General features: G+C 39.2%; 4 protein-coding genes across 6 annotated transcripts in view; 2 read left to right on the top strand and 2 right to left on the bottom strand.

Moving 5' to 3' along the window:
* Positions 1-909, bottom strand: part of tcp11l2 (t-complex 11, testis-specific-like 2) — an 8,049-nt gene extending 7,140 nt beyond the window's left edge. The window contains exon 1 of the mRNA XM_042224186.1: positions 614-909. The gene's annotated coding sequence lies outside the window, so the exon portion shown is untranslated. The remainder of the gene's footprint in view (positions 1-613) is intronic.
* Positions 910-1,229: 320 nt separating this feature from the next.
* Positions 1,230-6,438, top strand: depdc4 (DEP domain containing 4). The gene is made up of 9 exons (XM_005930212.3): positions 1,230-1,700; positions 2,211-2,631; positions 2,977-3,131; positions 3,225-3,420; positions 3,529-3,779; positions 3,933-4,075; positions 4,272-4,397; positions 4,568-4,646; positions 4,882-6,438. The coding sequence occupies exons 1-9, from the start codon at positions 1,625-1,627 to the stop codon at positions 5,079-5,081; spliced, it is 1,647 nt and encodes a 548-aa protein (XP_005930274.1). The 5' UTR covers positions 1,230-1,624; the 3' UTR covers positions 5,082-6,438.
* A 409-nt stretch (positions 6,439-6,847) lies between these two features.
* Positions 6,848-21,104, top strand: scyl2 (SCY1 like pseudokinase 2). Of its 2 annotated transcripts, XM_005930214.3 has the most exons (19): positions 6,848-7,018; positions 9,659-9,855; positions 10,024-10,181; positions 10,453-10,597; positions 12,743-12,892; positions 12,987-13,208; positions 13,935-14,051; positions 14,143-14,268; positions 14,466-14,642; positions 14,955-14,966; positions 15,164-15,286; positions 16,297-16,410; positions 16,628-16,760; positions 16,876-16,994; positions 17,116-17,216; positions 17,436-17,505; positions 17,595-17,672; positions 17,777-17,902; positions 17,980-21,104. In XM_005930214.3, exons 2-19 carry the CDS (start codon positions 9,679-9,681, stop codon positions 18,601-18,603), a joined length of 2,772 nt encoding a protein of 923 aa, XP_005930276.1. In that variant the 5' UTR covers positions 6,848-7,018; positions 9,659-9,678; the 3' UTR covers positions 18,604-21,104. The 2 variants fall into 2 exon arrangements, with proteins under 2 accessions (XP_005930276.1, XP_005930278.1); XM_005930216.3 differs by lacking the exon at positions 14,955-14,966 and having other exon boundaries at positions 6,849-7,018.
* On the bottom strand, positions 20,687-24,039 carry LOC121815088 (probable E3 ubiquitin-protein ligase DTX2). Of its 2 annotated transcripts, XM_042224178.1 has the most exons (6): positions 23,673-24,039; positions 23,477-23,585; positions 23,315-23,393; positions 23,071-23,170; positions 22,209-22,314; positions 20,687-21,804 (listed from the first exon to the last, which is right to left on the bottom strand). In XM_042224178.1, the coding sequence occupies exons 1-6, from the start codon at positions 23,769-23,771 to the stop codon at positions 21,749-21,751; spliced, it is 549 nt and encodes a 182-aa protein (XP_042080112.1). In that variant the 5' UTR covers positions 23,772-24,039; the 3' UTR covers positions 20,687-21,748. The 2 variants fall into 2 exon arrangements, with proteins under 2 accessions (XP_042080112.1, XP_042080111.1); XM_042224177.1 differs by having other exon boundaries at positions 20,687-22,314.
* Positions 24,040-25,906: the final 1,867 nt, after the last annotated feature.

Below are 25,906 nucleotides of genomic sequence, written 5' to 3'. Positions count from 1 at the left end.
ACATCAACTTCTGCAGGAACAAAGACAGCCTTTTGGGGTCCAGATCTGACTGCGGTATAATGTAAACAAAGCAGTGAATCAGGAAGGCAGGGCTAGATCCACGGGAACTCTCCTTATTGGTTGCAGTTCCCCGTCTCTCAGCCCTACATGGAAACTCTTTGGTTGCACAGCTACAAACGTGGATAAAAAAAATATCCACACACGCGTAAGAAGTGGGTACACGTGATCCGAGGTGCAGACCAAAACAAGAACTCCGTGTACATTACAAATAGTATATTGTATCTGATCATGACAGAAACCACAGAAAAAGAAGTGCGGAAACAATGCGTTACGCTCTCCCTTCAAAATACATCTGAGGCATCCGTCAAACTCAGCACTATGTCAGTGTTATATAATTGTCTTTGTTACTTGACTAAATCCCCTGGTTTACAGCTTAATATGAGTCATAAATGTCATTAATTTCGTGCACCAGCTGTCACTGGTATGCTAAATGTCAGAACCGTCAAATACTGTACTCTTCTTCCTGTTTCACAACAAAGCGACGGATAACTTAGCAGCAGACACCATAAACTAAGTCACAAGCACAAATGTCTTCGAGAAACGCGATGTTTACCTCATTCAAGTCACTAGAAAGTGAAGCTGACAGCGAAAATAGCCCCGCTCTGAAGAGAAAAGTCGCCGTCGTCCTTTTTAAAGGTCCTGTTCTGATTATATTTATGGTGGTTGGCAATGGTGCATTACCAGCACCAACTGGAATGAGTGAGCTGTGCAAAGGGAATTCAAGTGTTCAATAATAGTAATAATAAATAAAAAAAGAAAAAAACGAGAAAAGAGGAAAATAAAGTTGTCTCCTCTTGCGTTTGCTTCTCTGTTTAGAGGTCCTTCAGTAGCCCAGCTGGCTCTGAGAACTAGCGGGCGAAACCATTTTACACACGGGTGTGTTCAACTGCAAAAATAAAGGCGATTCTAAGGATTGTCTTTTTTTTAAAAAAAAGAATCTAATTAATTTAAAAAGAATCTGCAATTTAAAGAGAGCAGATACAATAATATGCAGACATTTAGTTCAGAAAAGGGTAATGTAATAATACGGGCTACATTTTATCAAGCTGTCGAAAAATGGTACACCCCGCCCTGCTTTTCCAAAACGTCTGTGTTCACGTGGGTTGTTTTGTTTACGGATGTAACCTCAGAACCTTCACAGTATTGTGTGGTAGTGTGGACGCTTGTGCTCGCTATTATTTCCTTTAACATAAGACCCCTAAAAATATACGGGTCTTAGGTGGGAGGTTTTTATTATATTAATACTACAGTATGGTCATTGTGTGGTTATATGACATCTTGAGAAAAGATCCAGATGCTTAACTTGTGACAAATTGAGTCTTTTCAGCATGTTTCCAATGGCAGCACATCTTAAATATAAAAACTGCAAAAATTTTTATTTTTATTCGACTTTAGGCATTGTTATAAAAATTTCATTTAAAAACGAAACAAAACAAATAAAACAAAAACCTTTCGGGGTCTTTTGCACGTGTGGCTGTTGTAGCCTCTGGGGGGCAGCAGCGGGGTTGAGTCGGTTCATTTTAGACGAAGAAGAACGTGATTACGTCACATATAGAGTTTCGTGATGGCGCTTGATTTGACTCCTCGGTTTAGAAGGTTGAACAGCCAAACTCGAAGCTTTCGTGAAAATCTACAGCATGGTAAGATATGAATTTCGTTTTAACGAGTTTCTCATTTACAGAAATGACTATGCAAACATAGCATAGCAATTAATACACATGCTAGATGGAACTAGTGATAATTATAAACACGGTTGCCACCACAAACACGTCGTTATCAGTGGGCTTGTAAATTAACTTTCAACTGTAGTTTTATAAAATAAAGTATTAAATTGAAATAGTTTCGTAAAGTACTTCAACGTAGTACATAAACACCGTGATAATGACGTGCAGTGTAGCTTTTACTTACTAGTTCAATTCATTTCATTTCAATTCAAAATTTATTTATACAGCGCCACATCACAACAACAGTTGTAACCCTAACCCTTTCTAATTAGATGGAGGAAATATTACAAACTCCCCTTATCCTTCAAACTTTTAAACAAGTCATTAACATCCAACAATTGCCTTTGGCTACAGTTAAGCAAGTTCTAGTTTAAACTCACTGGAGTCACTTTTTCTTCAAACCTCTGTTTCTTTAATTACCAACAGGCTTCTCTGGGCCCTTTGGTGCCACCCAGCTGTGGCACAACATCATCCAAGCCCTACAGACTCAAGTGGAAGTACGCAGCTGCAGGAGACATTTACGTGTTTACGCTGAATGTTTCACAGGCTCAGACGCTGTGGACGCAGTTCTCAGTTACTTGATGCAGAACGTGGCATTTTGCACAAGTGAAGTTTCTCGTCTCAAAGCTGCTCGGCTCTGTCAGGCTTTGATGGAGGCGAAGGTATTTGAACCAGTAGGCACAAAGCTGTTTCGCAGGGACAAGGAGGTGACCTTTGAGGACAGCAGCTGCAGTCTTTACCGTTTTCTGGAATACAAAGGATTTTCGAATTCTGATGTGAAGGGAAACATTAATGCAGAAAACATACTGCCAGAACAACAGGAGATAAAAAAGAAGAGGAGCTCAAGGTGAGTTTTACATAAAATCCTCTCTGTTCTGTTACATTGGTGCTTAATTTACATTTATTTTCCAGTATTAAAGCATGTGAATCACCACTGAAAGTGCTGATCTGAACACTGAAACTCTCATCTTTGCAGAATAGGTGTATTATGATTTTTTTTTTTTTTTTTTTAGTAAATTTGTTGCATTTATCTTAATGTTCTCATTTCAGTTTCTTCATAGCTAAGACATTATAAACATCAACACTCATGCTAAGTATTACAACATTTTGTATTTAGATTTTTATTTAGAAAAAAGAAACGTACACAGAACCAAAGTGTTTGTTATCATCCAAATGTTTCCTGTTCTTTCAGGAGGCTGAATGAATTAAGAACAATTGCCAATCCTCTTGCTGTTGGATCTTCAGACAGAAGGGTGGAAAGATTGCTAAGGGCCATCAATCTGCAGCCATCCTTGTCTGCAGCTCACAACAGAACCACCACATCTTCTACCTTTCTTTCCAAAACCGGTAATGAGCAAATGTGTGTATAGTAAGGGGGGGTAATTTCGAGTGGACAGATATTTTTGTTTTTGTTTATTTTGCTCTTTCTTCCTTCCACAGTGTCAGATCAGGTTTGGAAGCAGCAAACCGTGTTGCAGCTGCTGCAGTTAGTAGAATTGCCAGTGTTGGACTGCATTCTTACCTCTCCTGAAAGAGTTCATCCCCAAACCTGCAAAGCTCCTCTGGCCAACCAGGATCTGGTTATCTCTAACACATGCTTGGAACGAGAGCTGTCTGACACCCTTCCCCTACCCCAGTCAGTCCTCTGATTCATCCCTTGAGGCTTATGCACTTTGGCTTGGCACCTATTTGTTCATGTATTCCATTACACCTGTAGTATGTTCTTTCATACTTTTTTATCCAGGTTGGATGAGTGGCTGTCAGCAGCAGCAGACTGTTTGGAACTCTTTCCCGACCAGCTGATTGTGGTTGCAGGAGAACAGCTAAGCCTGCAATGTGGAAATGCGTCTTTGGAGGATCCCAGTGCAGAACATATGACAAGCAAGAAGAGGCTGTTGTTTGATACCATTGCCAAATACTACAGTGGACAAGAAAAATCTCCACTCATTTCAGGGCGTTACCTGGACATACATATTGCAGTTCTGAATTTACTGGGTAAGAACCAAAAGAGCTAAGTTTAAATTTATAGTGACTTTTGATTCATGGTGTGGAGCATTAAGTGATTGGGCTGTGATCTGTACCACAGTTTTTTTGTTTTTTTTTTCAGTAATGAAGGTTAAAACTTTGCTTGTGTCTTTTAATTTCCAGATGAAGGGAAGCTACAGGATGCCATCAAAGCATCTCAATTGTGTTTGCGGCTGCTGGAAACAAGTCTGAGAGATGAACTGCAAAGACTTCTGGCCTTCATGGCGATAGCAGCTCGCTCAGATGCTTGCCGTCTGCAGAAACAGGTCGGCAGCATCCTCTAAACCACACTGCCAGTTCCATCTTTTTGCACTTTTATAGAATAATAAAAGGCAAATAGTCCATATAGAAAATAACTGAACATGTTTGAATCTGTTTCACTGAATAATCTGATAGTACCGTAGCTTTATTTTGTAAAATTATAAATGAAATTGAATTGAAACCTATTTTTTGTCCTTTCAGACTGATAACAGATCCTTGGTGTGCCGCACATTTCAGAGAGCTCTTGTTCAGAATCATGAATTGACTCGATCACAAAGTGAAGCTCTGGTGTTCTTTCTCATGGACAATCACTCTGAGCTCTTCAAGGTAAAATTCTGTGCTCTCAGAACTACATTGAAATAGTCTTCTTAGACAAACATGCGTTTCCGTCTGGATTTCAACCTGCCTTAAGTTGACTTTTTAATGTCTCTACAAGTACCTGATAGTTGTTACAGTGTTTCCTTTTACTCTCTGGTCGTATCTTGCAATAATGATAGACACCTACAACCCTTATTGAAGCTGTGAGGAGAACACTGAGGACTGTGCAGCAGGGAAAAGATCCTGACTCGTTTGCTAGTAAGTTCAATGTTAATTACACTCTGACAAACCATCACACAGTACACCATCAGATGAGATAACAGCTCACTATGTATAGATACACTGTACTTCAGTTTTTTTGTGTACCTAACTGAATTTGGAAACACTGTTGCTCCAGATCCACAATAAAAAAACAAAACAAAAACCCCACTTGTTCCTGAGCACTGTGCATCCTCCATGAAAACCATGAAATCCTCTTCATGTTTTGTTGCAGCGTTCACCTTCTGCCAGCAGGTGACTCCACAGGAATACGAGGACCAGCGCGAGGCTACCACCCTGGAGAGCCTCAAACAACTTCTTCATGACATTTCCTCGAGCAAGAGGATGTCTGCCAAGGAGAAGAGGAGGATGCTCAAAGAGTTTGAAAAGCATCACCCCGTTGTCTTCCTGCAGCACTTTTCTAGCACTTTCTGAAACACACAAGTAGCTGGGACTGGTTTGACTTCATGGGTGTACCTACAAATTCACGCAGTTTCAGGATTTTAAAAAAAGGTTAAACTTGAATGCATTTTATGATTCTAACTAACAAGGAAGTACTGACTTGCATATGGTTACACCTCTAATGTGTAGTATGCAGAGTGGGGATGGCATTCTGAGGTGGATACATACTACAAATGCTTTTCAAATGGCATGTTACCATGGGTGTAATCTTTCCAAATCCAAATGAATCATGAGGTAATGATAGCTGAAGTTTTATTTTTAAATTTGCTGGTAACTTGAAGGCAATGAAATTTTAGTTCAGTACATCTGGTCAACAACTGCTGTAAAAAGTATTGCACTAGTTTGAAAACTATATTGTTGGCACAGATTTTACATTCTACAATTTAGCTTTACTGCAGGATAAAATCAAGTGTTAAAAGGGTGTAAAGGGAATACTTAAATTTCAGTACTAAATGAATTCTCACAGCCATCAAATGGTTGTTTTGAGGCAACATTAAGTGAACAGCTTGTGCTTCTAGATTGAAGTGCTCTATTTGTATGTGTAATACTAAACTTTTTTTTTTTTCAGTGTGCATCAGGCCTTAAGAATGGTGTTGTGCTTTTCTGGGGCTGTACATTTTAATTAAGCATTAATTTCTCTACATCACAAAAAGATGTAAAGATGTTATCCATTTTGAGGCCTTGATTTGGTAGCTGTACTTGAAAGAAAAATACTAATTGTTGTAATAATTTCTTTTTCTGTGAACATTCTAAAAAATGTTATTACTAAATGAAAGCAGGAAGGGTGTTAGGATAACTATCCTCATGTATAATTTTATGGTTAATGACTGTATTTAGTGCCATAATTTAAATATTCTAATTGGAAGTTTTTAGGATTTTTACTTGAAAGATAGACATTATAACCTCATTGGAAAAAGTGCGGTACTCTAACTGGATATGCTACTGATGTAATTTTTCTTTAAAAATTATAAGCATCACTGTAATGAAGACATGGTCGTAATAAAAAATGTGGTCTCATTTTATTTTCAGAAACACTGAAATCATCTAAAAAAATGCACTTTATGATGTTGAAACATACTTTATTTTGTTTCAGATTAACATGTTTAATAAAGCCTTTCTAAAACTTTCGATGTTGCAGTGTATGTACCACAGTGCAAACTAGAAGTCAATGTTTTGTAATGGAATAGTGAGGATAAATATAAATTATGATTTTTTTTTTTTGACACTTCATCTGTTTCTGATTAGGATTTTCAACACTACTATTACTGCAAATGTTTTGTCATTAAGTTAATTCCTATCTGAAATTTAATAAATATTCGAGTCTTCAGTATGAGGGTGACTCTTTGACTTATTGGTCAAGAATTTATGAAAAAACATTTTTGAAATCTACTTTTTTAGAATATTGGTAACAGGGTTGCACCACACATCGATGGTTTATTATTTATTATTCTCAAATACATAATACAAATTGGTTCCTGTCGTTTTAAACCACGTTTGAAGCCTAAATTATCCTCTAACTACATAATAATCCTTAAAATGCATATTTGTATTCATAGGTTTATATTTTTCTAATAATTTATTATAAACATATTGTTTGAATAAATTGACAAAGTGTGAAATAATGACCGTGTATAAAAGTTACGTTTTAACTTAGTTAAAATAAAACCGACCTCGAAGTGGTTATTTTAAAAAAAACATAAAAGAAAAAGAGTACCTGATGACGTTGACGCACCTGACTCCGTTAACAAACCCGGAAGTAGAGCTCTTCGTTCACTAGCGTACCAAGCTAACTCATTTCGTATGCTACTGGAAGACATGGGGGCTGTGTTTCACAGCCATTACTGACAGCGGTACGGCTGAGAGCCCACTTACAATAGGAAGTAAAGCGGAGACCCTTTTTTAATATTAAGGTAAGTAGCTGGAGGCATTCGGAGTGAAAGTTTTATATAGAAATAATCGCTGTTTGACTGGAACGTCAGTCTACTTGCGCATTGTTGGCTAATTAGCTTGGGCAGGTGACTGCCGTGTTCATGTGGGGAAAAAGGCAACATATTGCAACGATGATGTCTGCGACATAGGTAGGCAAAGGGTTAATAGAAGAATTGGAAAGATATCTGTTGACTGCCAGCCGTGCTTTCAGTACTCGTTTGCATTGGCTGTGTGCTAAACAAGATGGTTAACTTGGCTAACATCAAGGTATTTCACAATCAGATCTAACAGACACGCCGAGTGACCCATAACACTTTGAAACCCATGCTAACATGTGGCTTGATCGTGTCGAATATGAAGAACTTATTAATTCCTACCGACGTTACTTACTTGTTATTAGATACGTCCAGTTTTCATAAACAATTCCACCATGATACTAACAGGCTCTCTGGGGACCAGCTGCTAAGGTGCTAACGACTTTATTAGGTTAGCAACTGGTATTAATATAGATTACAGTCAAGTAAATCACGCCTTTCAATTTAGTTACTCGTCAGCAGACAGTCAGGACGCTTGTTGCAAAGAAAAACCGGGTCATGGGTTTCTATTCATGCGTACTGATATTTTTGCCATTGTTTTTTGGCCTTTCCACTCTTTCCAGGCAGAAGCAGTGGCGTGATAAAATAGGCTATGATGCTGCCTGTTCTATGAAATCTTCAAATCTGATTGCCTTTAGTGCTTTAGATGTTTTGCAGCATTTTTCAGAGCACTGCCACATCTTCAAATGAAGCATCAGGGCTTTAGGGTTTCGATTCTTAAACTGAGGGACAAATTCTAGAACGCTAACAGCTTCAAAAGTAGGTGATGCTATGTGATGCTGCATATAATGAGATGAGAAATACTTTATTTATCCCTTAATAGGAAAATTCTGCTGTTACAGTAGTTGAAATGATGAGGAAATTATAATATTGTCTGGCAGCTGCCTGTCCAGGAAGTGAACAGGCTGGTCTGGATTATCCGTGGATGGATAAAAATTTGTTCAGTGACCATCTCTCCACCACAGCTTCAAAAACATCCAGTTTGCAGTCAGTCACAGACCCTGGTTTTCCTAGTTGTTTTATTCAGTCTGTTGGTGTCAGCAGCTCCGATGCTGCTCCTCCAGCAAACCACAGCAAAGTCAAAATTGAATTTAAGTTTGAAAGCATTTATAAAACGTTTTATTAAGAATCACTGTATTTTGAACATTTCAAACCCATCCATAACACTTTAAATGTAGGGTTCTGTAAAGAATAAATTATTAAAACTGCAGCTTACGTGGCAATGTATGGATTTGCTGGGAGCTTATTCGGTTCAAACATCAAAGGTCTAGAAGGCTGCTCAAGAAAGATTAAGAACACTGAAGGAAGTGTTTGCATTTTAAAAAAACAAACGTAACAAACAAAAAAAACTTGCTTCACAATCATCGGTCATGCTCTTTTGTCTAGGTTTCTGTTGCCTAACTTGATCTTACTCTAGACTATTTTGAAAGAGAGCATTAATGTGGTGTGGCTCAGTTTGCTCTGAGTCATTTTATATTTCTGGGGACAGCGTGGATTGTTACTATGCTTATTCTCCTCAGCCAGCACAGGGAGGATGCTGGTGGGGACTTTGATGTGCAAATTTTCAAGCAGGTGCATTAGTGCATGTCTAATGGATTGTTGAAGGCTTTTGCTTTGCCAGAAGCACACAGATGTCTCTTTCACCAACTACCTACACAGAATATTTGTGTTTCAAGTCCCATGAAGCTGACAAAATGAGCAAATAACCTTTTTGCGAAGCCTTCCACCAGTTTCAGCTTAATATAGTAGAGGTTTTTGCTAAACAGGAGAATGGGGTGAAAACCAGGGAACGGGTTTGGGAATGCACACTCGCGTTTTTAGAGGCTTCTTAGTAGGGTCACCATAAAGGCCTATTCTGAAACAGGAAAAGGAAACGCATTTGAAACAGCTTCATATTTTAATTAAATTATTGATATGTGGCTGCAGTTTACTGATAATCCTTTGCAAAAGGAACTGATTTAATCAATCTCATTATTGGGGTTTTTGTGTAAACACAGCCTTCCTATTTAATTTCTTTAACCACTGCCTTTTTTTTTAATTTTTTTTTTTTAAAGGTGTTTCTTCAGTATCTGCAGAAATCCAAAGACCTGTTGATATACAAGGCTTTTATATCATTGAAAAGAAGTTGTTTTTTTTTCTCCTACTGACCAGAGTTGTGGGCATTTTTTGGGCATGCATCTGTACTATAGTCTGCCAAACTATTGTTGGTTTGTGTACAGCACAGACAGTACATGCTGAATGTACTGAATCTAATATTACCACCATATTCCACATCTTTATTGAAAAATTCTATCATCAGAATAAGGTTCGATGTGTGATATACAAACTGAATTTACAGTTTGCATGGCCAACTTGCAATTTGGGGAATTGCTATATTAAGAATAACAGTGGAGTATACTGTAACTGTGCATGTAACATAGTGCCTGGTTGCAAAAACTGCAAAGAATTTCCTCATCTGACTGACTGTAGCTTATGTCTTTAACCTCTGATCATTCCTTAATGATCATCATCAATGTTTTATCTCAGCTGCCAGGTCGAGCCTGAACATGGAGTCCATGCTGAACAAATTGAAAAGCACTGTCACTAAGGTGACAGCTGATGTCACTAGTGCTGTAATGGGCAACCCTGTGACACGGGAGTTTGAGGTGGGGCGACACATTGCAAGTGGAGGTCCCGGCTTGAGCTGGAGGATCTATAATGGCACCAAGAAGTCCACCAAACAGGTGGGTGTGTGTGTGTGTGTGTCTGACCAGACCACCTCTTGACACAAGTTTAGATTTGATCCAAGTTCATAAATGATTTACCCGACTTTTGCTGAAAGGGGAAAAGGAATTAATTTGAGACTGAAAACTGCACTGTCACCATGTTGTTGTATGTCTTTTACCCTCCAGGAAGTAGCGGTTTTTGTTTTTGACAAGAAAATGATTGACAAGTATCAGAAATTTGAGAAGGACCAAATCATTGATTCACTGAAAAGAGGAGTGCAACAGCTAACCAGACTGCGTCACCCTCGACTCCTGACTGTTCAGCATCCCTTGGAAGATTCACGGTGATTAACACACACACACACACAAATTCACACATGTATGTATGTCATGGATGAAACTGAATGAGTCACTGCTCAGAGGATATCTTGACATTTGAGATGAAAATGGATCATGGCAAGTAAAGGTTAAGGCCTTGTGCTTTCTTTCTTTTCATCCATGACAGCTCTAAATTCATAATTCTCTTCTGTCTGTTTTTACTCTTTCTGTTTTGTTTATTCTCTGTCTGTTATTGCTTTGAATTGAACTGATGACATTTATTTATTTGGCCCTCAGAGACTGCTTGGCATTCTGTACAGAGCCGGTGTTTGCCAGCCTGTCCAACGTGCTTGGCCAATGGGACAACCTGCCCAGCCCTGTGCCCAGCGATATCAAGGAGTACAAGCTCTATGATGTGGAGACCAAGTATGGCTTGCTACAGGTGAGCATGTAGGCAGAATAGATTTCTTTTTGTATGGCTGCGTGTTTCTTGATGAATAATAAAAAAGAAAAAAAAAGGTCAGTCAGAGCTGCTTTTACATTTATTTTCAGTTCACTCCAGTAGGAGAAAGTGGAGGACAAAAGAAGTAGCATTCCTAACAAAAAACTATGTACAGTAGATTGTCAGTATCTGAAAGCTATATCCTTAAGAAAAAATAAATAAACCGAAAGACCTGACACAGGACCTGAGAGACTCATGTGTCCCTTCACTTGATCCATCTGCTGTTCACTGAAGCCACATCAGAAATGATGTCAGTGGAAGTGAAGCGCACGATCTGATATCGTCGTGTTGGTGTTGTTCCCAGATCATCATACTAAATGTTGTTCCAGGATCAACATTGCAAGTGACCAATCAGAATGTTGTGACGTCATACTTTTGCGACTTCAGGAAAAACCGCCATAAAACCAAAAACTGTACTTAAGCTGCGAGAAACTGCCTCTGTCCGCCAATCAACGGACCCTGACCCTAACCCTAACCGTAACCCTTTAATAAACGGTAAGCAAAATTGATATTGTCCTTGCAACATTGGAATTTCATAAATGCACAAATGGCTTGGTGCGCAAAAGAATAACGTCACAACAATGTGATTGGTCACTTGCAATGTTGATCCTGGAACAACATTTTCATGATGATCTGGGAACAACACCAACATGACGATATCAGATCATCCAAGTGAAGCTGTCAAGAAATCATTCTTAAGGAAGAAAAACGGAGAAAAGGCTGAAGAATGCCAAATTACACAACTGAAAATTGTTAGCAACTGGTCTGGTGAAGTGTAGATTTCAAACTTTAAATGTTTGTAAGCCATTGTTAATATGTATGGAGGAGGTCAGGAGAGAGGTATAATAATGAGTGTTTACAGATGTATGTAAAACACGGTAGAGGCTCTGTCATGGTTTTGGGCTGCATTTCAGGCGGTGGTGTTGGGGATCTTGTCAGAACTGATGGAAATATAAACCCAGAGCATTACCATCAGATTTTTATCCACCAGGTAACACCTTCTGGAAAGCATCTGGTTGGCAATGACTTGAAAAAAAAAGCATACCTGGATAGAAAAAACCCACAATAAACACTATCAGTCATAGATTAGCTTCCCCAGAGGCTAGACCTAAACTTTATTGAAGCAGTGGGAGGTCATCTTAACAGAGTACAGAACAATAAATCAGAACAATAGATCAATAAATGTCTACATCTGCTTCCCATTTTCCCATTAAAATATAAAGGAATGAAGGGTAGCTTACGACTTTTAAACAGTAAAGGGATCAATTTACTGTCACTATTAGGGATGGGTATTGTTTAGGTTTCATTCGATACCGGTGCCAAACCGGTACTTTTGTCAGATATCCAGATATCTGACAAAAGTACCGGTATCCGGTGCCATATCCATCCCTAGTCACTATATTAATTTGAGACTGAGCAAAGCACATGGCAAACTAGACTCTTAAAGCTTTTAATTAAGCATTTATTTACACAACAGTACTGGTTATTAATGTAGTTGCAATAATCAGCTTCTCAGTCTTTCTTTACAGGTTACAGAGTAAGAAATACTGGTGTTTATTTAGTGCACACTTCCTCTTCTCTTTTTTTCTTAGTACTATGCTTGGAGATCCAAAACATTTTCTATGCTCTTTCTTCTCAAAGCCAGTTGAACCTGCTTGATGCCAAGCCTTGCCTGTCACCTTTTAGAATTATGTTTTATGACAGGTTGTAATACCAGGGAACATTTTACATTCACCTCCACCTCCGTTATTGTCTCTGTCACCCACATTGGTCCTAATTCTTCTATTTTTTTTCCTCAGAGCATCTCTCATCTGTTATATAAAGCAGGGGATTGAAGCTGAAAGACCTTAAAAGAAATGCCTGCAGTGTTTAGCATCAGTTGGTTGTTACACAACTTTTACTGCAGCAGTGCAGAATTGTGTTTAAACTTTATGACCCAGAACTCATTTACAGTGTGTTAAAATGTATGTTGACCCAGTTAAACTGATAATACTGGTGTATCTTGGTTGTTTGAGGCAAACCATGATTAATAATTAATTTATCTTGTTCAGATTTCCCAATAACTTCAGTTTTCTCTCTCTTCAGATCTCGGAGGGTTTGTCCTTTCTCCACAGCGGGGTGAAAATGGTCCATGGCAATCTGTGTCCAGAGAACATTATCCTCAACAAGAGTGGTGCGTGGAAGATCATGGGTTTTGACTTCAGCATCTCCTCTAACAACCCGTCAGATGCTGAGGTATGTTTTCAGCCTGCTTGGCTTATTGCCGTGACGAAGCTCTACCAGAATAACATCTTGCAACTTTTTGACGTCTTACTTTAATTTCCTGTAGCCCAAGTACACATGTAAAGAGTGGCAGCCCAACCTTCCTCCACTCTGCCTACCCAACCCAGAGTACCTGGCTCCTGAGTACATACTGTCAGTTAGCTGTGACGCTGCCTCTGACATGTATTCTCTGGGCGTGGTCATGCATGCTGTCTTCAATGAGGGGAAGCCTGTTTTCCAAGTCAACAAGCATGACATTTTTAAGAGTTTCAGCAGGCAGCTGGACCAGGTAAGTGAAGCTGTATTGTAGACATGTTGTGTTTTGTTTTTTTTTGTTTTTTTTTTTGTTTTTGTTTTTTAATGACTGCTGCTCAAAAAGACCCAAACCTTTGCACAGTCTTTGGCTTTGATTTTCAAAAATGCTTGTTGTAGGCATTGTTTTTTTTGTTTTGTTTTGTTTTTTGTGCATTTGTGCATGTGCGCATGTGCATCCATCTTTCTCCATCCTCCTCTTATTTTTGCCTTTGTTCCTTGATGCCCTCCACTTGAGCTGATTTCCCTGTGAAACGGGATTTGATTGTCACCAGTCATTAGAGAACAGATGTTTGAAGTAAACAAAAAATGATGTGCAGCTGTGCCAAGATAACAATGTTGCCTTGAGAATAAAAGTGGACCATAATAAAGGGAACAAATACACTTATTTGGTTTCCAGCTATTCCTTCAAAGTCTTCATCACAAATATTAGTATGGGCAGTATAGATGTAAACTCCAGCTTGCCTGGTTTGTTTAGTTTTTATGCTCAGCTACTGTCATCTGTTGAGATCTGAGTCATTTACCAACTCATAGTTCAGGCGCAAGAGAACCATGACAGTAACAGTCTAAACTCCAAGAAAAGCTCCTCTAAACTAATGTGGACTTAATGTATTGATAAATTATGGAATACATTACAGCTATAATACAAATAACTTGGGTATATGTTACTGTTATGGGGTTTATTCTTGTCTTTCAATTGTAGTTGAGCAGCATGAGTCCAGCGGTGCTGAGCAAGATCCCAGAGGAGGTGCGGGAGCATGTCAAAATGCTGCTCAGTGTCACACCTAATGTCCGGCCTGATGCCGACCAGATGACTAAGGTCTGCATATTCATTGCTTGCATAAGAATATCATTCCATCGTCCATAGGCCTCCCTTTGAGGAAAAATATCTTTTTGTGTGTGTTTTTCAGATCCCATTTTTTGATGATGTTGGTGCAGTCACTCTGCAGTACTTTGATTCCCTCTTCCAGAGGGACAACCTACAGAAGTCCCAGTTCTACAAAGGACTCCCCAAAGTCCTACCTAAGCTACCAAAGGTAAATGCTGCGAACAAGTCCCCCCAAAGACTTGTTTGCAGTGTGAATACTGGAGATTTCACCTTCATTTTCAGGATTTGTATAAACACGTTGGTTTACTCCTGAGTTAGCAGTATTACTGTGTTACACTCGATCTTATGACTCATATTAGTGATGTCATTTCATCTTTTACCTATTCTGTTGTGTCTTCTCTTTAGAGAGTGGTTGTATATCGCATCTTGCCAGCTTTGACCTCTGAGTTCGTCAATCCGGACATGGTTCCCTTTGTGCTTCCCAACGTGCTGCTGATTGCTGAAGAGTGCACCAAGGACGAATATGTTCGCCTCATCCTGCCTGACCTCACGCCTGTTTTCAAGCAGCAAGAGCCTATTCAGGTATACAGAAATGTAACCTGACACATACACTAATTTAAACTTGTGCACATTTGCAACAACTGGTGCTTTAAGAAACGTCACTTTTGAAATATACACATCGCCTTAGGATGGATCCTCAGGTATGGAAGTATATCTGTTTTAAAAACTCTGTTTGCATGATATATTTTTTACCACTTTGAGAAATGTGTGTAATTAATATTTGATATGTGATTGAACAGTTGTATTTAGCCTGCCTAAAACGCATGGTGCTTTATGTCTTGTTCTGTCGCATTATCAAGACTTCTCTGTATTTTTCTTCCCATGCCTCTTCAGGCTAGCAATATGGTGAGTGGTTTTTCTGCTGTGAATATTCTCTCGTCGCATCAGCTTAGTGTATGTGTTATGTTGTTAGTGATACTAAAAGCTGTACTAAAACCACTGGAATGAGTCTCTTACTTCCATCTTCCACTGTACTCACCTGTTGAACATAGGCTAGTATTTCCTCACTCTTGTTTTCTTAACTGAGTCTCTGTGTTGTGCAGATTCTGCTGATATTCCTGCAAAAGATGGACCTACTGCTGACTAAAACGCCACCAGATGATATAAAGAATTGTGTGCTGCCCATGGTCTACAGAGCTCTGGAAGCCCCTTCAGTACAGATCCAGGTACAGAGGGGAAACAGGAATGGTGAAATAGATTATGATTCAAGGAGCTACTGTGCACATAATTTGTGAAAAAACATAGATGCAGTTTTATAAACATTCTAAGATATTCTTGGTATGTCTGGTTCTTTTTTTTGCTTTAGATATCTTTTGTCTAAATTAGAAACACTATAGCTGTGTCCCTATTCCTAGACCGCATCCTTCGGAGGCCGCATTTGAAGGCTTATTACGTCACAGCCTGGTGACAATGGCTGTCCCAATTCGAAGGCTGCTCCCAATGCGCCCAACAAATGCGTCTTTCATTTCACCGGATTTGAAGGATGGGTTAGTGTATCCTTCGTGGCCCAACCTATTTCCAACAATGGCGGCAGCTACTGTGCTTTAATTTTACTCTTTCTGGGTCACAAAATAAACTTTCAACATATTTTCAGGGGTGAATGTAGGTGTTAATTTAAAAATGTTATTGTTTGGCTTTCTTCAGTGTTTTATTTGTTCCTGAGTAAATCGGTTTGGCTGAGATTAAAGTTATAGTTTTCACACAGCCTAATAAATGTCAAACAGAAAACTGGTGAACCTCCTAAGACCTCACAGAAGTGTGAAAATGGTAGAGAATTTACTCCAGTGTCCTGTTATATTTTAGGAAGCAGGGAGCTGACAGCTGAGTTTATTGAACTCTACCGAGACAGCTGGTGACGCAAATCTGAAGGCTAGACCGTCCCATTTCACAGCCTCGCACTTCCAGCGTTCTCGGTCTTCGAAGGACTCTGCCCATGTAGATCGCATAGGCCGGGTCCTTCGAAGGATGCGGCCTAGGAATTGGGACACAGCTTATAAGAGTAGTTGCTAATTTTTACTTCATTGGTGTTTATTTTTAGAATTGTGCTTTGTCAGCTTGAGACATTCATTTTTGCCTGTACTCTTAGTTCTCCTTTTAGTGTTGCAAGCACAGTAAGAATGCATTTCAACTCATTATCAGAATGTCACATTTAATAACATTATCTCCCGCTGAGCAGGAGCTGTGCCTCAACATCATCCCAACCTTTGCAAACCTGATTGATTACCCATCTATGAAGAACTCTCTCATCCCTCGGATCAAATCAGCCTGCCTACAGACATCCTCACTTGCTGTGAGTCTACATCGCTCATTCTGCTCTCGAGCTGTTTGCCTCAATAAAATGATATATATATATATTTTTTTAAAAAGTCTTTACTTTGCCTTTTCTTTTCTAAAAATGCCACATTCTTGTTTTCAGTGTTGTTAGCTACTGACTGAAATGCATAAATGTGTTTCCTGTTTAATTCTGTAATTTGCTGTGTCACCGTGTGTCTTGTCTCGATGTGTAGGTGCGAGTGAACTCTCTCGTGTGCCTGGGGAAGATTTTAGAATATCTAGACAAGTGGTTTGTCATTGATGAGATCCTGCCCTTCCTGCAACAGATCCCCTCTAGAGAACCAGCAGTACTCATGGGCATCTTAGGTAAACAAACCGTAGCGTCTCCCCTCCTCAGAGGAAGTTACACATATTACCATATCATTTCACATTTTGTTTTTCTTAAGAATTCTTTATTTGACGTGATTCCTCTTTACTTTAGGGATCTATAAGTGTACATTCAACCACAAGAAGCTGGGCATCCCCAAAGAGCATCTTGCTACCAAGAGTTTGCCCCACCTCGTCTCCCTCAGTATAGACAACAACCTCAATCTCAATCAAGTACTGCACAGTCAAACTGATATAATATTTGTGTTATTTAACTGTAACTTTCTAAAAACAACAGAAAACTTTATATAAATATTAATATAACACATAGGGTAATTGATATGCTTTCTTCCAGTTTAACTCTTTCATGATGGTTATCCGTGACATGCTGAGCCGCATGGAGACAGAGCACAAGACCAAGCTGGAGCAGTTACACATCATGCAGGAGCAGCAGAGGTGTCTTTCTTAATTTAGTTCACCACGTACAGTAAAACTCCTAATTATCTTTGATTAAATGACTGTGAATATTAATTGTGATTTTTATTTTTTATTTTTTTAAACTACAAATGTCCTAGAATGTTTAAAGTACCTCTAATCTTTAATAGAGAGCAATTAACAGACAGTACTGTTGGTAATGTTATGACTAAGTAAGCACTTACAAATGTCATTTAACAGGAGCATGAACATATCAAATCCACTCAACCAAGCAGAGGAGAGCAAGAGCCCGCCTAATTCTGGCAACCAGGTGATTGCTTGATTTCATGACAGTCATCGGCTCTGACAACGTGACTGTAAATGTTAGCCTCTCTTAAAATCTCTTCTTTTTGCTTTCAGATTGATGACATCTTTGGTGGCACAGGGGTTAATGGGAAGGAAAATGGATCTGCAGCACCAGTCTCACAGCCTAGCAGAGTATGCAGTTAATTCTTTTGATTAATTTCCACCCGCTTTCTTCTTTGTTCATTTAGCATGCAGCCTGGTTTGCTTATTTCCTTTCTTCCTTTGCACACCTCTAGGTGTCTCTCACGCTAGAAGAGAAGCAGCGATTGGCTAAAGAGCAGGAACAGGCAGCCAAACTGAGGAACCAGCAGCCGTTAGCGCCACAGACGATCAAAGCAGCCACCGCTGGCTCCAACTCACAGGTAAATCCTGACAATATCTACGTACACAAACACACACTCGTGCTCAAACACTAATCATACTACTTGTTATGTTACAGACTAAGGATCTGACCAGCAGCCTTCTCAGCAACATGACATCTATGTCCATGGCAAACACAGCACGACCAGCCCCAGTGCAAGGATCCACCATGTCTACATTCCCCTCCTCCGGTCCAATGGTCGGCTCCATGGGAACCTCGGTCTCAAATGGTTTTAACCCAGCTATGGGCTTCCAGGCAGGAGGCATGGGGATGGGCATGCGACCCACAGGTCCCAGCCTCTACGGTGGAATGCCCACCACCACCAGCACCCCAAACTTTGGATCCCTCACACAGAATCAAGGAACAACTGGACAAACAAATAAACCTCCTGACATGTCAGCGTTGGACAATCTTTTTACATCCAACAAGCCCAAAGTCACTCTTAACCAGATCGGTCCCAAAGCTCCACCTGGAACCAGCAGCCCTTGGCTCGGTCAGTTTAATTCACCCCAGAACCCTCAGACTCAGATGCAGGGTGTGCCAGTTGGTATGGGAGGGGTGCCCGGTGGGTTTGGGATGCAAGCAAACCCTTTTTTCAGCCCTCAGAACTTTGCTCAACCTGCTGCTGCCCCTAGCATGAACCCAAGTGGGATAAAACATAGTGCATCTGTCAACAATGATCTGAAAGACTTATTTGGCTAAACAAGAATTAAAGAGAGACTCCAGGTTAAGTATATTCTTTTAATGACTGTGGACAGAAGAGCCTTGAATTCTCACAGAACAGGCCGACTGAATGTGAAGATTTAAAGTCCTTTCAAGGGTCTTACTGTTGGCATTTTTAATCTGACCTGGCTTAAGTTCTGACTCTCTCTGTTGGCAAACTAACCTGAATTCCATTTTTACTTGACTAGAAGGACAGACTATCGAGGTGAAGTTTCTTCTTCTATGCTGGGGGTTTCCTACTGTTTTTGTACTTAACATTCTTGATGGGTTGACTTGAATTCCAACTCAGATTATTCAGGAAGGGTTTGTGTTAATAACATGAATGATGGAGTGGATGGACTGCAATTCACTTCTTGAACATGTGACGTCTGAGTCAACACAATTGGCGGAAAAATATTTTTAAAAAGTGGTTACTGTGTCTCTCATCTGGTCATTTTCAGGCTTCTGTACCTTTAATCCTGTTTGGATTGTAATCACCCCGTTAATTTGCCGTTATCGGTTGTTATTATTCCTATGACTGTCAATAGTAGGTAGTCACCTCACTGCTAGTGGGCTCAGTAGAGCAGGGCTGCTCAAAAGGAAAAATAGTGCATAAAGAGGCAGGCAGGAAAGTGGGGGGGTATAATCTTCTTCTTCTCATTTCTTCTAGGCTTGATTTTTACTTTCACTTACTTTTTACTTGAATTTGCTGCTTCTTGGCGTCCTTGTGCTGATTATATTAAGTTAAAAAAACTACTTGGGTAGGAAAAGAAGGAATGCACTTCTTTACACAGTCACTAGAGAGCTCCTGCATAATTGAGGCCTTTTCTGCTTATTGCCAATTATGATGGTAGTAGGTGGAGATGGGTGCATGCTGACTATATTTATGGGACTGATTACAACACATAATGGCTTGTCAGTGGGCTGATTACATCCATGCGAACTATACTGCTTTTCCAGACTGTTTTTTAGAATTGCTGCAAGTCTAAAATGATCAGAGAGCTGGCTCGGAAACAGATGCCACAAACAACAAAATGTAATCTAAATGTAGACTGGCAGTAGCTTGAATTTTGGCTCTGAGAAGCATGCAGTCTCTGATCTGCATCCAAGAGGCTCCTCTGTGGAGGAAGTCTGAGAGAGGGTGTCGAATTGACAGCCCCACCGTTGCAGTTCAGGCTAAGAAAACCAAGTAGCTCCTCTGTAGTCTGTTTCTCTGCTGCTACATTAAAGTAAACAGTTTTGACCGCCCAGGCACCTTCTTTTGTAACAAGACCAGTTTCTGTAACTGCAGTATGGGTGACTAACCTGTGTCGGATGTGTGGAGTAACCATTGAAGCAGTGTCCTTTTTAAAAAGGCACTACATAAAAGAGCATATGCACTGCTTTAGCTATTGTGCCTTACGTGGGTACATATTTAAATCTAGACGGCACTCATCTGTTACTCAAGTATTAATGTTTTCCATCTTTATCAGCTGTCTGGCACTTGCTTCTCTAACCACTTGCTTTGTTGCATGTTACTCTCCTTGACCACAAAAGATCTGAAGTTTAATTAACATCTTTTCTTATGATTCCTCATGATTCTAGTGACCAATGAAAAAATATATTAACACGTTTTTACTGATGAGATCTTTAAGGGACTTCTGCGCTACCATTTATGTTGATCAGTTTATGAAATAAAGATTATCACAATATATTTTGATTGTAGCACTTTTCAGCTATCAGTAGACCTGTACTGGTGGCATATTATGAAGTGTAGATAAATAGTTGATTTAAAAGTGGGTTGCTCTGAGAGGGCCTTGACATTTGTTTGTTTTTTTGTTGTGGTAATGTTTAAGAGGCCTTAGCTGAGTTGTGTGCAATAATCACTGTCGGTTGTTAAGGGTGCATATCGATTGGCTCGAACATCTCTCTCCTTAACTAAAACTTTGTTTTGACCTCTTATAACATAGGTCTGTGAAATTTTCTAAAGAATTAGATATTAATGTGTGCTCATTCTAAAGCTACATTTTTCAAGAATCACAGAATTTTAGGGTTTTTAGGTGTACATTGGTCATACAGGTTGTTGTTGTTTTTTTTTCCCATAATAATGATGATGATGATGATAATTGTTTAAAATGTTTTATCTTTTATCGCAAAACCCTTTTGGTTTTGTATAAAAATGCCACAAATGGCAGTGTTACTCATTTAACTGAATCCCTGGGTTCTGTTAATTCCTCTGCTTTTCACATACCAGACTAAAAATGTGTCTGCAAATGGATGTTTTTCAACCTTGAGTCGACATGTGGCACATATTATTTCATTGCTAAATGGATGTAGTTTTTGGAGTGTGTTTCACATATCCTAGCAGAACCCCAAAGGAACAACTGAAAGCTTATTCTTCTACAAGATCATTTATATATGACTGTTGTCCTATATGTGTAGTGTGGGCTTTGTTTCATGTGTCAAGGTGCTGGTCTCTGAGGGTGGAAATCTGTACATATAAAGGAAAGTGCACAATCTAATCTTGTCTGGATTTTTGAGTGTAAATCTAAGAAATGAAGGAGAAGCACAATCCAAAGGAAGTTTTAATAAATTCTTAAAAAGATTTACATGGCACAGCTTGTAGACAATCAGGATTACACGAAATAAGCAAATTAACTAGGGTTAAAAAAAAAAAAATTTTTTAAAAAGTGAAAACATCTAAAAAGTCCAATAATTACACAAATCTGTGAATATTTGAAGATTTACTAAAACACGGAATTTACTTGTATTTTATGGTAAACTGGTAAAAATAACTGATTTTAAGTTAAAAGATTTGTAAGTAGTTTTTCTCCAAAGATTTATCTGTAAAGGATTCCACTTATTTAATATGGAATAGGCTACATTAGCCACTATCACAAGTGCTCAACCCGGCCATGTAGAAAACTCATACATGGCTTAATTTACTGCATCTCTGCATGTTAGTGTAGCTTGATTAAAAATTCAAACTTGCAATGAAAACAAAATGACTTCAGCGGAGGAATAAATAAATGTCGATCAGCCTGTTGAGGTGAAGAGGGCAGGAAGGGAGGAGGCAGCTTCTGACAGGAGAGGCAACCTGAGGTGGGCAGTGACACAACTGGTAGGATCAACATTAAGTTGACCCCTGACCTACAAATCCCCTCAGTCACTGATTAAGTCTCACCGCTCTGGTTGTGCCCGTGCTCAGGTTTATCTGAGTTACTGTTATAAAATACAAAAGGTGTATTAGCCAGGACTGTAGATTTAAACTATAAACATTCAAAGCATATACACCTTCACAGAAATTCAGCTTTTACGCAGGTGTCTTATCAAGAAAGAATAACTAGTCAAATTATTAATCAGTGTGTAAGGGGGCAGCGTTCACTTCCCAATGTAACATTTACGCTAATCCACATTAACAACTCAAGAAATAAGAGATATGTGGTGACTAAGTTAAATATCTCTCCTTTCCTGGTGTTCTGCTGAATATAAAGGAGACCTAACTGATCTTCTTGTCCCAGTATTGTTATCGACTTAGACATACCTGTGATATACTAGTGGTCATATAATGTGCTTCAACAAAAGCCTTATTGTTTGGTTTAACAGTTCTGAAGTGTGTGTATTACCTGAGAAGCCCAGCGTGTATGAGGATCTGTTCATCTTGAAGTGTAGTGTGCCCCGTTGGTTCAACTGGTGCTGTCTCTCAATACCACTGCTGTCAAATAAACATATCTGCACACACCACATATAGAAAGAAACACAAAGAGAGAAATGCACGTTGTACATTTAGTGCAAATTCAGTGGGGCAAGGATTAAAAGTTAAAAAAATTAAGACAAACGAAGATAAATCTGTTCTTCTCTAAACAGGACCATAATTTATGAGAAATAAGTAGGACTTGAACCTACTGAGACCATAAACATATCAGGAAAGTGTTTACTGATTTCATCTATTAGCCTGTTGAACAACAGTGTAATTATAGAAATCTTTACAGTCACAATAACTGAAGGAGTTACACACTATTAGAAAGAATGGTGTCCAAACTTTTTCCCCCAAGAGTTCCATATTTATTAATGGAAAATCACCCAGGGGCCAACAATCCTTCTCACCTTTCTACTTTTCTGTCACATGTGGAGGGTGAAATAAAAAATAAGATCAAGCTGTTTGGAACACCTGAAACTTCAGTGAAGCTGCTGAAGATCGTCATCTCAGGTTAATTTTAAATCTGACTAATTTTTGTGTGTATTGCGTGAGTGTATAAAAAAAACTCACGCCCATGAGATGGAAAGAGGAATTACACTTTATTCATTCTGTTTGCAGTGGAGGGCTATAAATAAAATCTGACCTAGGGCCATGATTGGCCCCTGGACGTGGTGGACACGCCAGGTCTGTGGGAACCCAAGCAATTACAGCTAATTATCTTTCAAGTCCACTCTAAGTGCATCACATTTCTGCTAAAACAACATGAAATGTTTGGTCGACCTACTCACACGTGCTCGGTGTTCTGTCCAATTTGGGCAATCTCCTGTTAATTCCCACCTGTAGGTCTGGGAGGCGGCGGCTGTGAGCAGGGCTGAAGTGGAGCCAAGTCTGCAGTTCAGAAGAAATGAATATCATACACAATCATACAGAGGTTTTGCTTTCCTTACTGACATCTCGGTGGATTAAAGTCTTTATTTTCACTCAGCTAGCTGCAGACTTTGCAGTCTGACTGCAGGAAAAAAAAAGTCTTACACTCCAGTGTTGGATGCAAATTTTGGACGCCTGCGCACCCTCTTATAAGAGCCTGTAAAGGTGTGGAACTCGGTCATGTCTACAAAATGAACCAAATAAATAAATAAAAATATCACTGTATAAAAGTACGAGCAAGAACACATCACTGTAAATGGCACATACTTGAGAAATCGATCACGTAGCCTGAAAATGCAAAGGTTCCCTGAGGGTTCAGGGTGAACTGTCGTTCAACTTCTCTGCTGCTGACTGATGGCGACAACATGCTTAAACCCTGAAGAGGAGGATGACATGGAACACTCAAGGGATCAAACCTTCATGTAAAACTCAATGTGAGTTTATTTAGAATTTTTTTTCTCACCTGGGATCCATATTCACGCCACACTTGACCATCTCTGAAGTACCAGCCTATGTCCTCCATCTGCCCCAGAGGAAAGAAGTTTAGTCTCCGCACCTTCATTCCTGGGTCATTCGTCTGTAACCTATCAAAATCTATGAGCACCTTCCTGTTGAAAGACAACACAAAATCCAGTCATCTGTGCGAAGCTTGTTAATGTTCTAAACAACATGGGTGGGAGTAGTTTATATTTGACATGATGTTCTGTGACCTCCCCACCTTTCCCTTTCCCTACATCATATAACAAAGGGGAAACCCTCAAACGGAGGAGCTAAGGTGGGCGGGTCCAATGCAGCTTGCATACTAGATACATGGACGAGGAAGTGGTATGTTCCAGTAATGTGGGCTGGCACTGAGATCAGCTGATCTGTTGATTTTATGGCTTTACTGAACTCTATAACACTGTTCTGAAGGTTGTTCCACCCCCCAGTAAAAAGTTCCATATAAATACTTAAAGGTCCTTTTCTGACCAATGACATGCTCACTTTCAGTTTTGTAAAGCTGCTGACACTATCAGATATGCTCACAACACACTGACCCATGGCGTGTATTGATACTGATTCCCTTGGCTCCTGGTTGGCAGTAGTGTGCCTCTATCACATGGTCATTTTCAATTTTCAGCCACTGATGGCCAACTGACAGCTGCCACTCATAATTCTTCCCATTGACTGTGAAACACAAGCAAAGATCATGTTATCGTACGCACTCCACTTATTAATATGTGTTTTTGAGCAAATCTGCACAAAGGCTATGGCTTCGTGTGTAGTGTATTTATTTTTTATGGTTAGTTGTTATTTTAGGCCATATTGTTCTTTTTAAGTAGCTGCTGTTGGCACAGTCAGATGAGATAGAAAAATCAACGGTCCTTAAGTCAAAGGACTAAAAGGCAATCCTATGTAAATGAATGTATGCATGTAAATGTGTCATACAGACCTACAGTTTCCTGCCAATAGACCTTTGCTCCTTCATTAATCTAGAATAACAATAAATAAACATATTGTGGTCAAAACCTTTTATCCCCTTTTTCCCCACTGCTTAGACTTATACAGCACTCTTACCGTCAACTCAGAAAAACCACCTGTGAAAACAAAAAAGAAGAAAATCACCTCTCTGCATTGTTGATTAAAATGTAATTAGATAACTTTGTTAAACGCCGGTTTACTTACTTATGATCGAAGACAGACCTAAACGTGCCATTCCACACAAACAACTGCTTTCACTTTCTGCTGGTGGGCTAAAGTTCATCCAGTGTGTGGACTAGGGTTTGGTTGGTCCATATGATTCAGAGAAGATAAAATTTCCCTCAATTGCCTATGAGGAAGACGTACTAATGCTGTTATCGCTGTCTTAGTTACCTGCAATTACCCTTTAGAGAGCCTTGTATGTGCCAGTCTAGAATGGAGAGAGGGCAAGACTCTGTTTGAGTACTTGTGAATAAAACAAAAACACACAAAACCAGAAATTTTTAGGGCATTTCTTTATTAAAGTGCAGAATTGAGTATCCTTGTAATAGAAATAGAATGAAATAAATAAAATTAAAAAAAAAAAAAACTCCCACAGTACAATAAAATAAGTCAATAGTAAGGTTCATCACATTGTAGATGTATTCTTTTTGTCAACATAAGTTTACAGATGAACAGAAATCATTTTTGTTTCATTTACACAGCAACAGCCTTCTGCAGGTGCTTTATATTCTAACATTGCAACACACTACAACAGGGGTCTCAAACTTAAGCTGTGGGCCACTGTTGGCACTGTCATCTCATTGGAGGGCCACTTTAAAAGAAACAAACAAGAAAACACCCACAAATATTTCCAAAAGAGTGTTTTTGTGTGTGTGTGTGTGTGTTTTTTTTTGTTTTTTTTTTAAATTTCAAGTTATGTATAACAAGACAAAACTACAAACGTGAATGCAGTTTTTCCCGCAAATCCTCTCTAACAAAAAAAGTAACTTCAAGATCTATATACGGGCTGTAAGTAGGGGTGGCCGCAAGTTTCACAGCCCTGCACTACAACATTTACATAATTTATATTAGGATATATTATTACTACGTTAATGCACAAAGGCTGTATTCTATGTTGGTTTTCTGGTCTTTCCTGCTTCCTTAAATTGATATGTTCCCGCAAATATGTAAACAGCTAATGAGCCATCCCTATAAACACCAAAAACAAATATGGAATATAAAATATTTGAGAAA

The sequence above is a fragment of the Haplochromis burtoni genome, unplaced genomic scaffold, assembly GCF_018398535.1.
Source record: "Haplochromis burtoni strain Fernald_Lab_line unplaced genomic scaffold, NCSU_Asbu1 Contig_131, whole genome shotgun sequence".
NCBI classification, from domain to species: domain Eukaryota; kingdom Metazoa; phylum Chordata; class Actinopteri; order Cichliformes; family Cichlidae; genus Haplochromis; species Haplochromis burtoni.
Note: the sequence above shows the minus strand (reverse complement) of the source record. Positions and strands in the feature narration are given on the sequence as shown.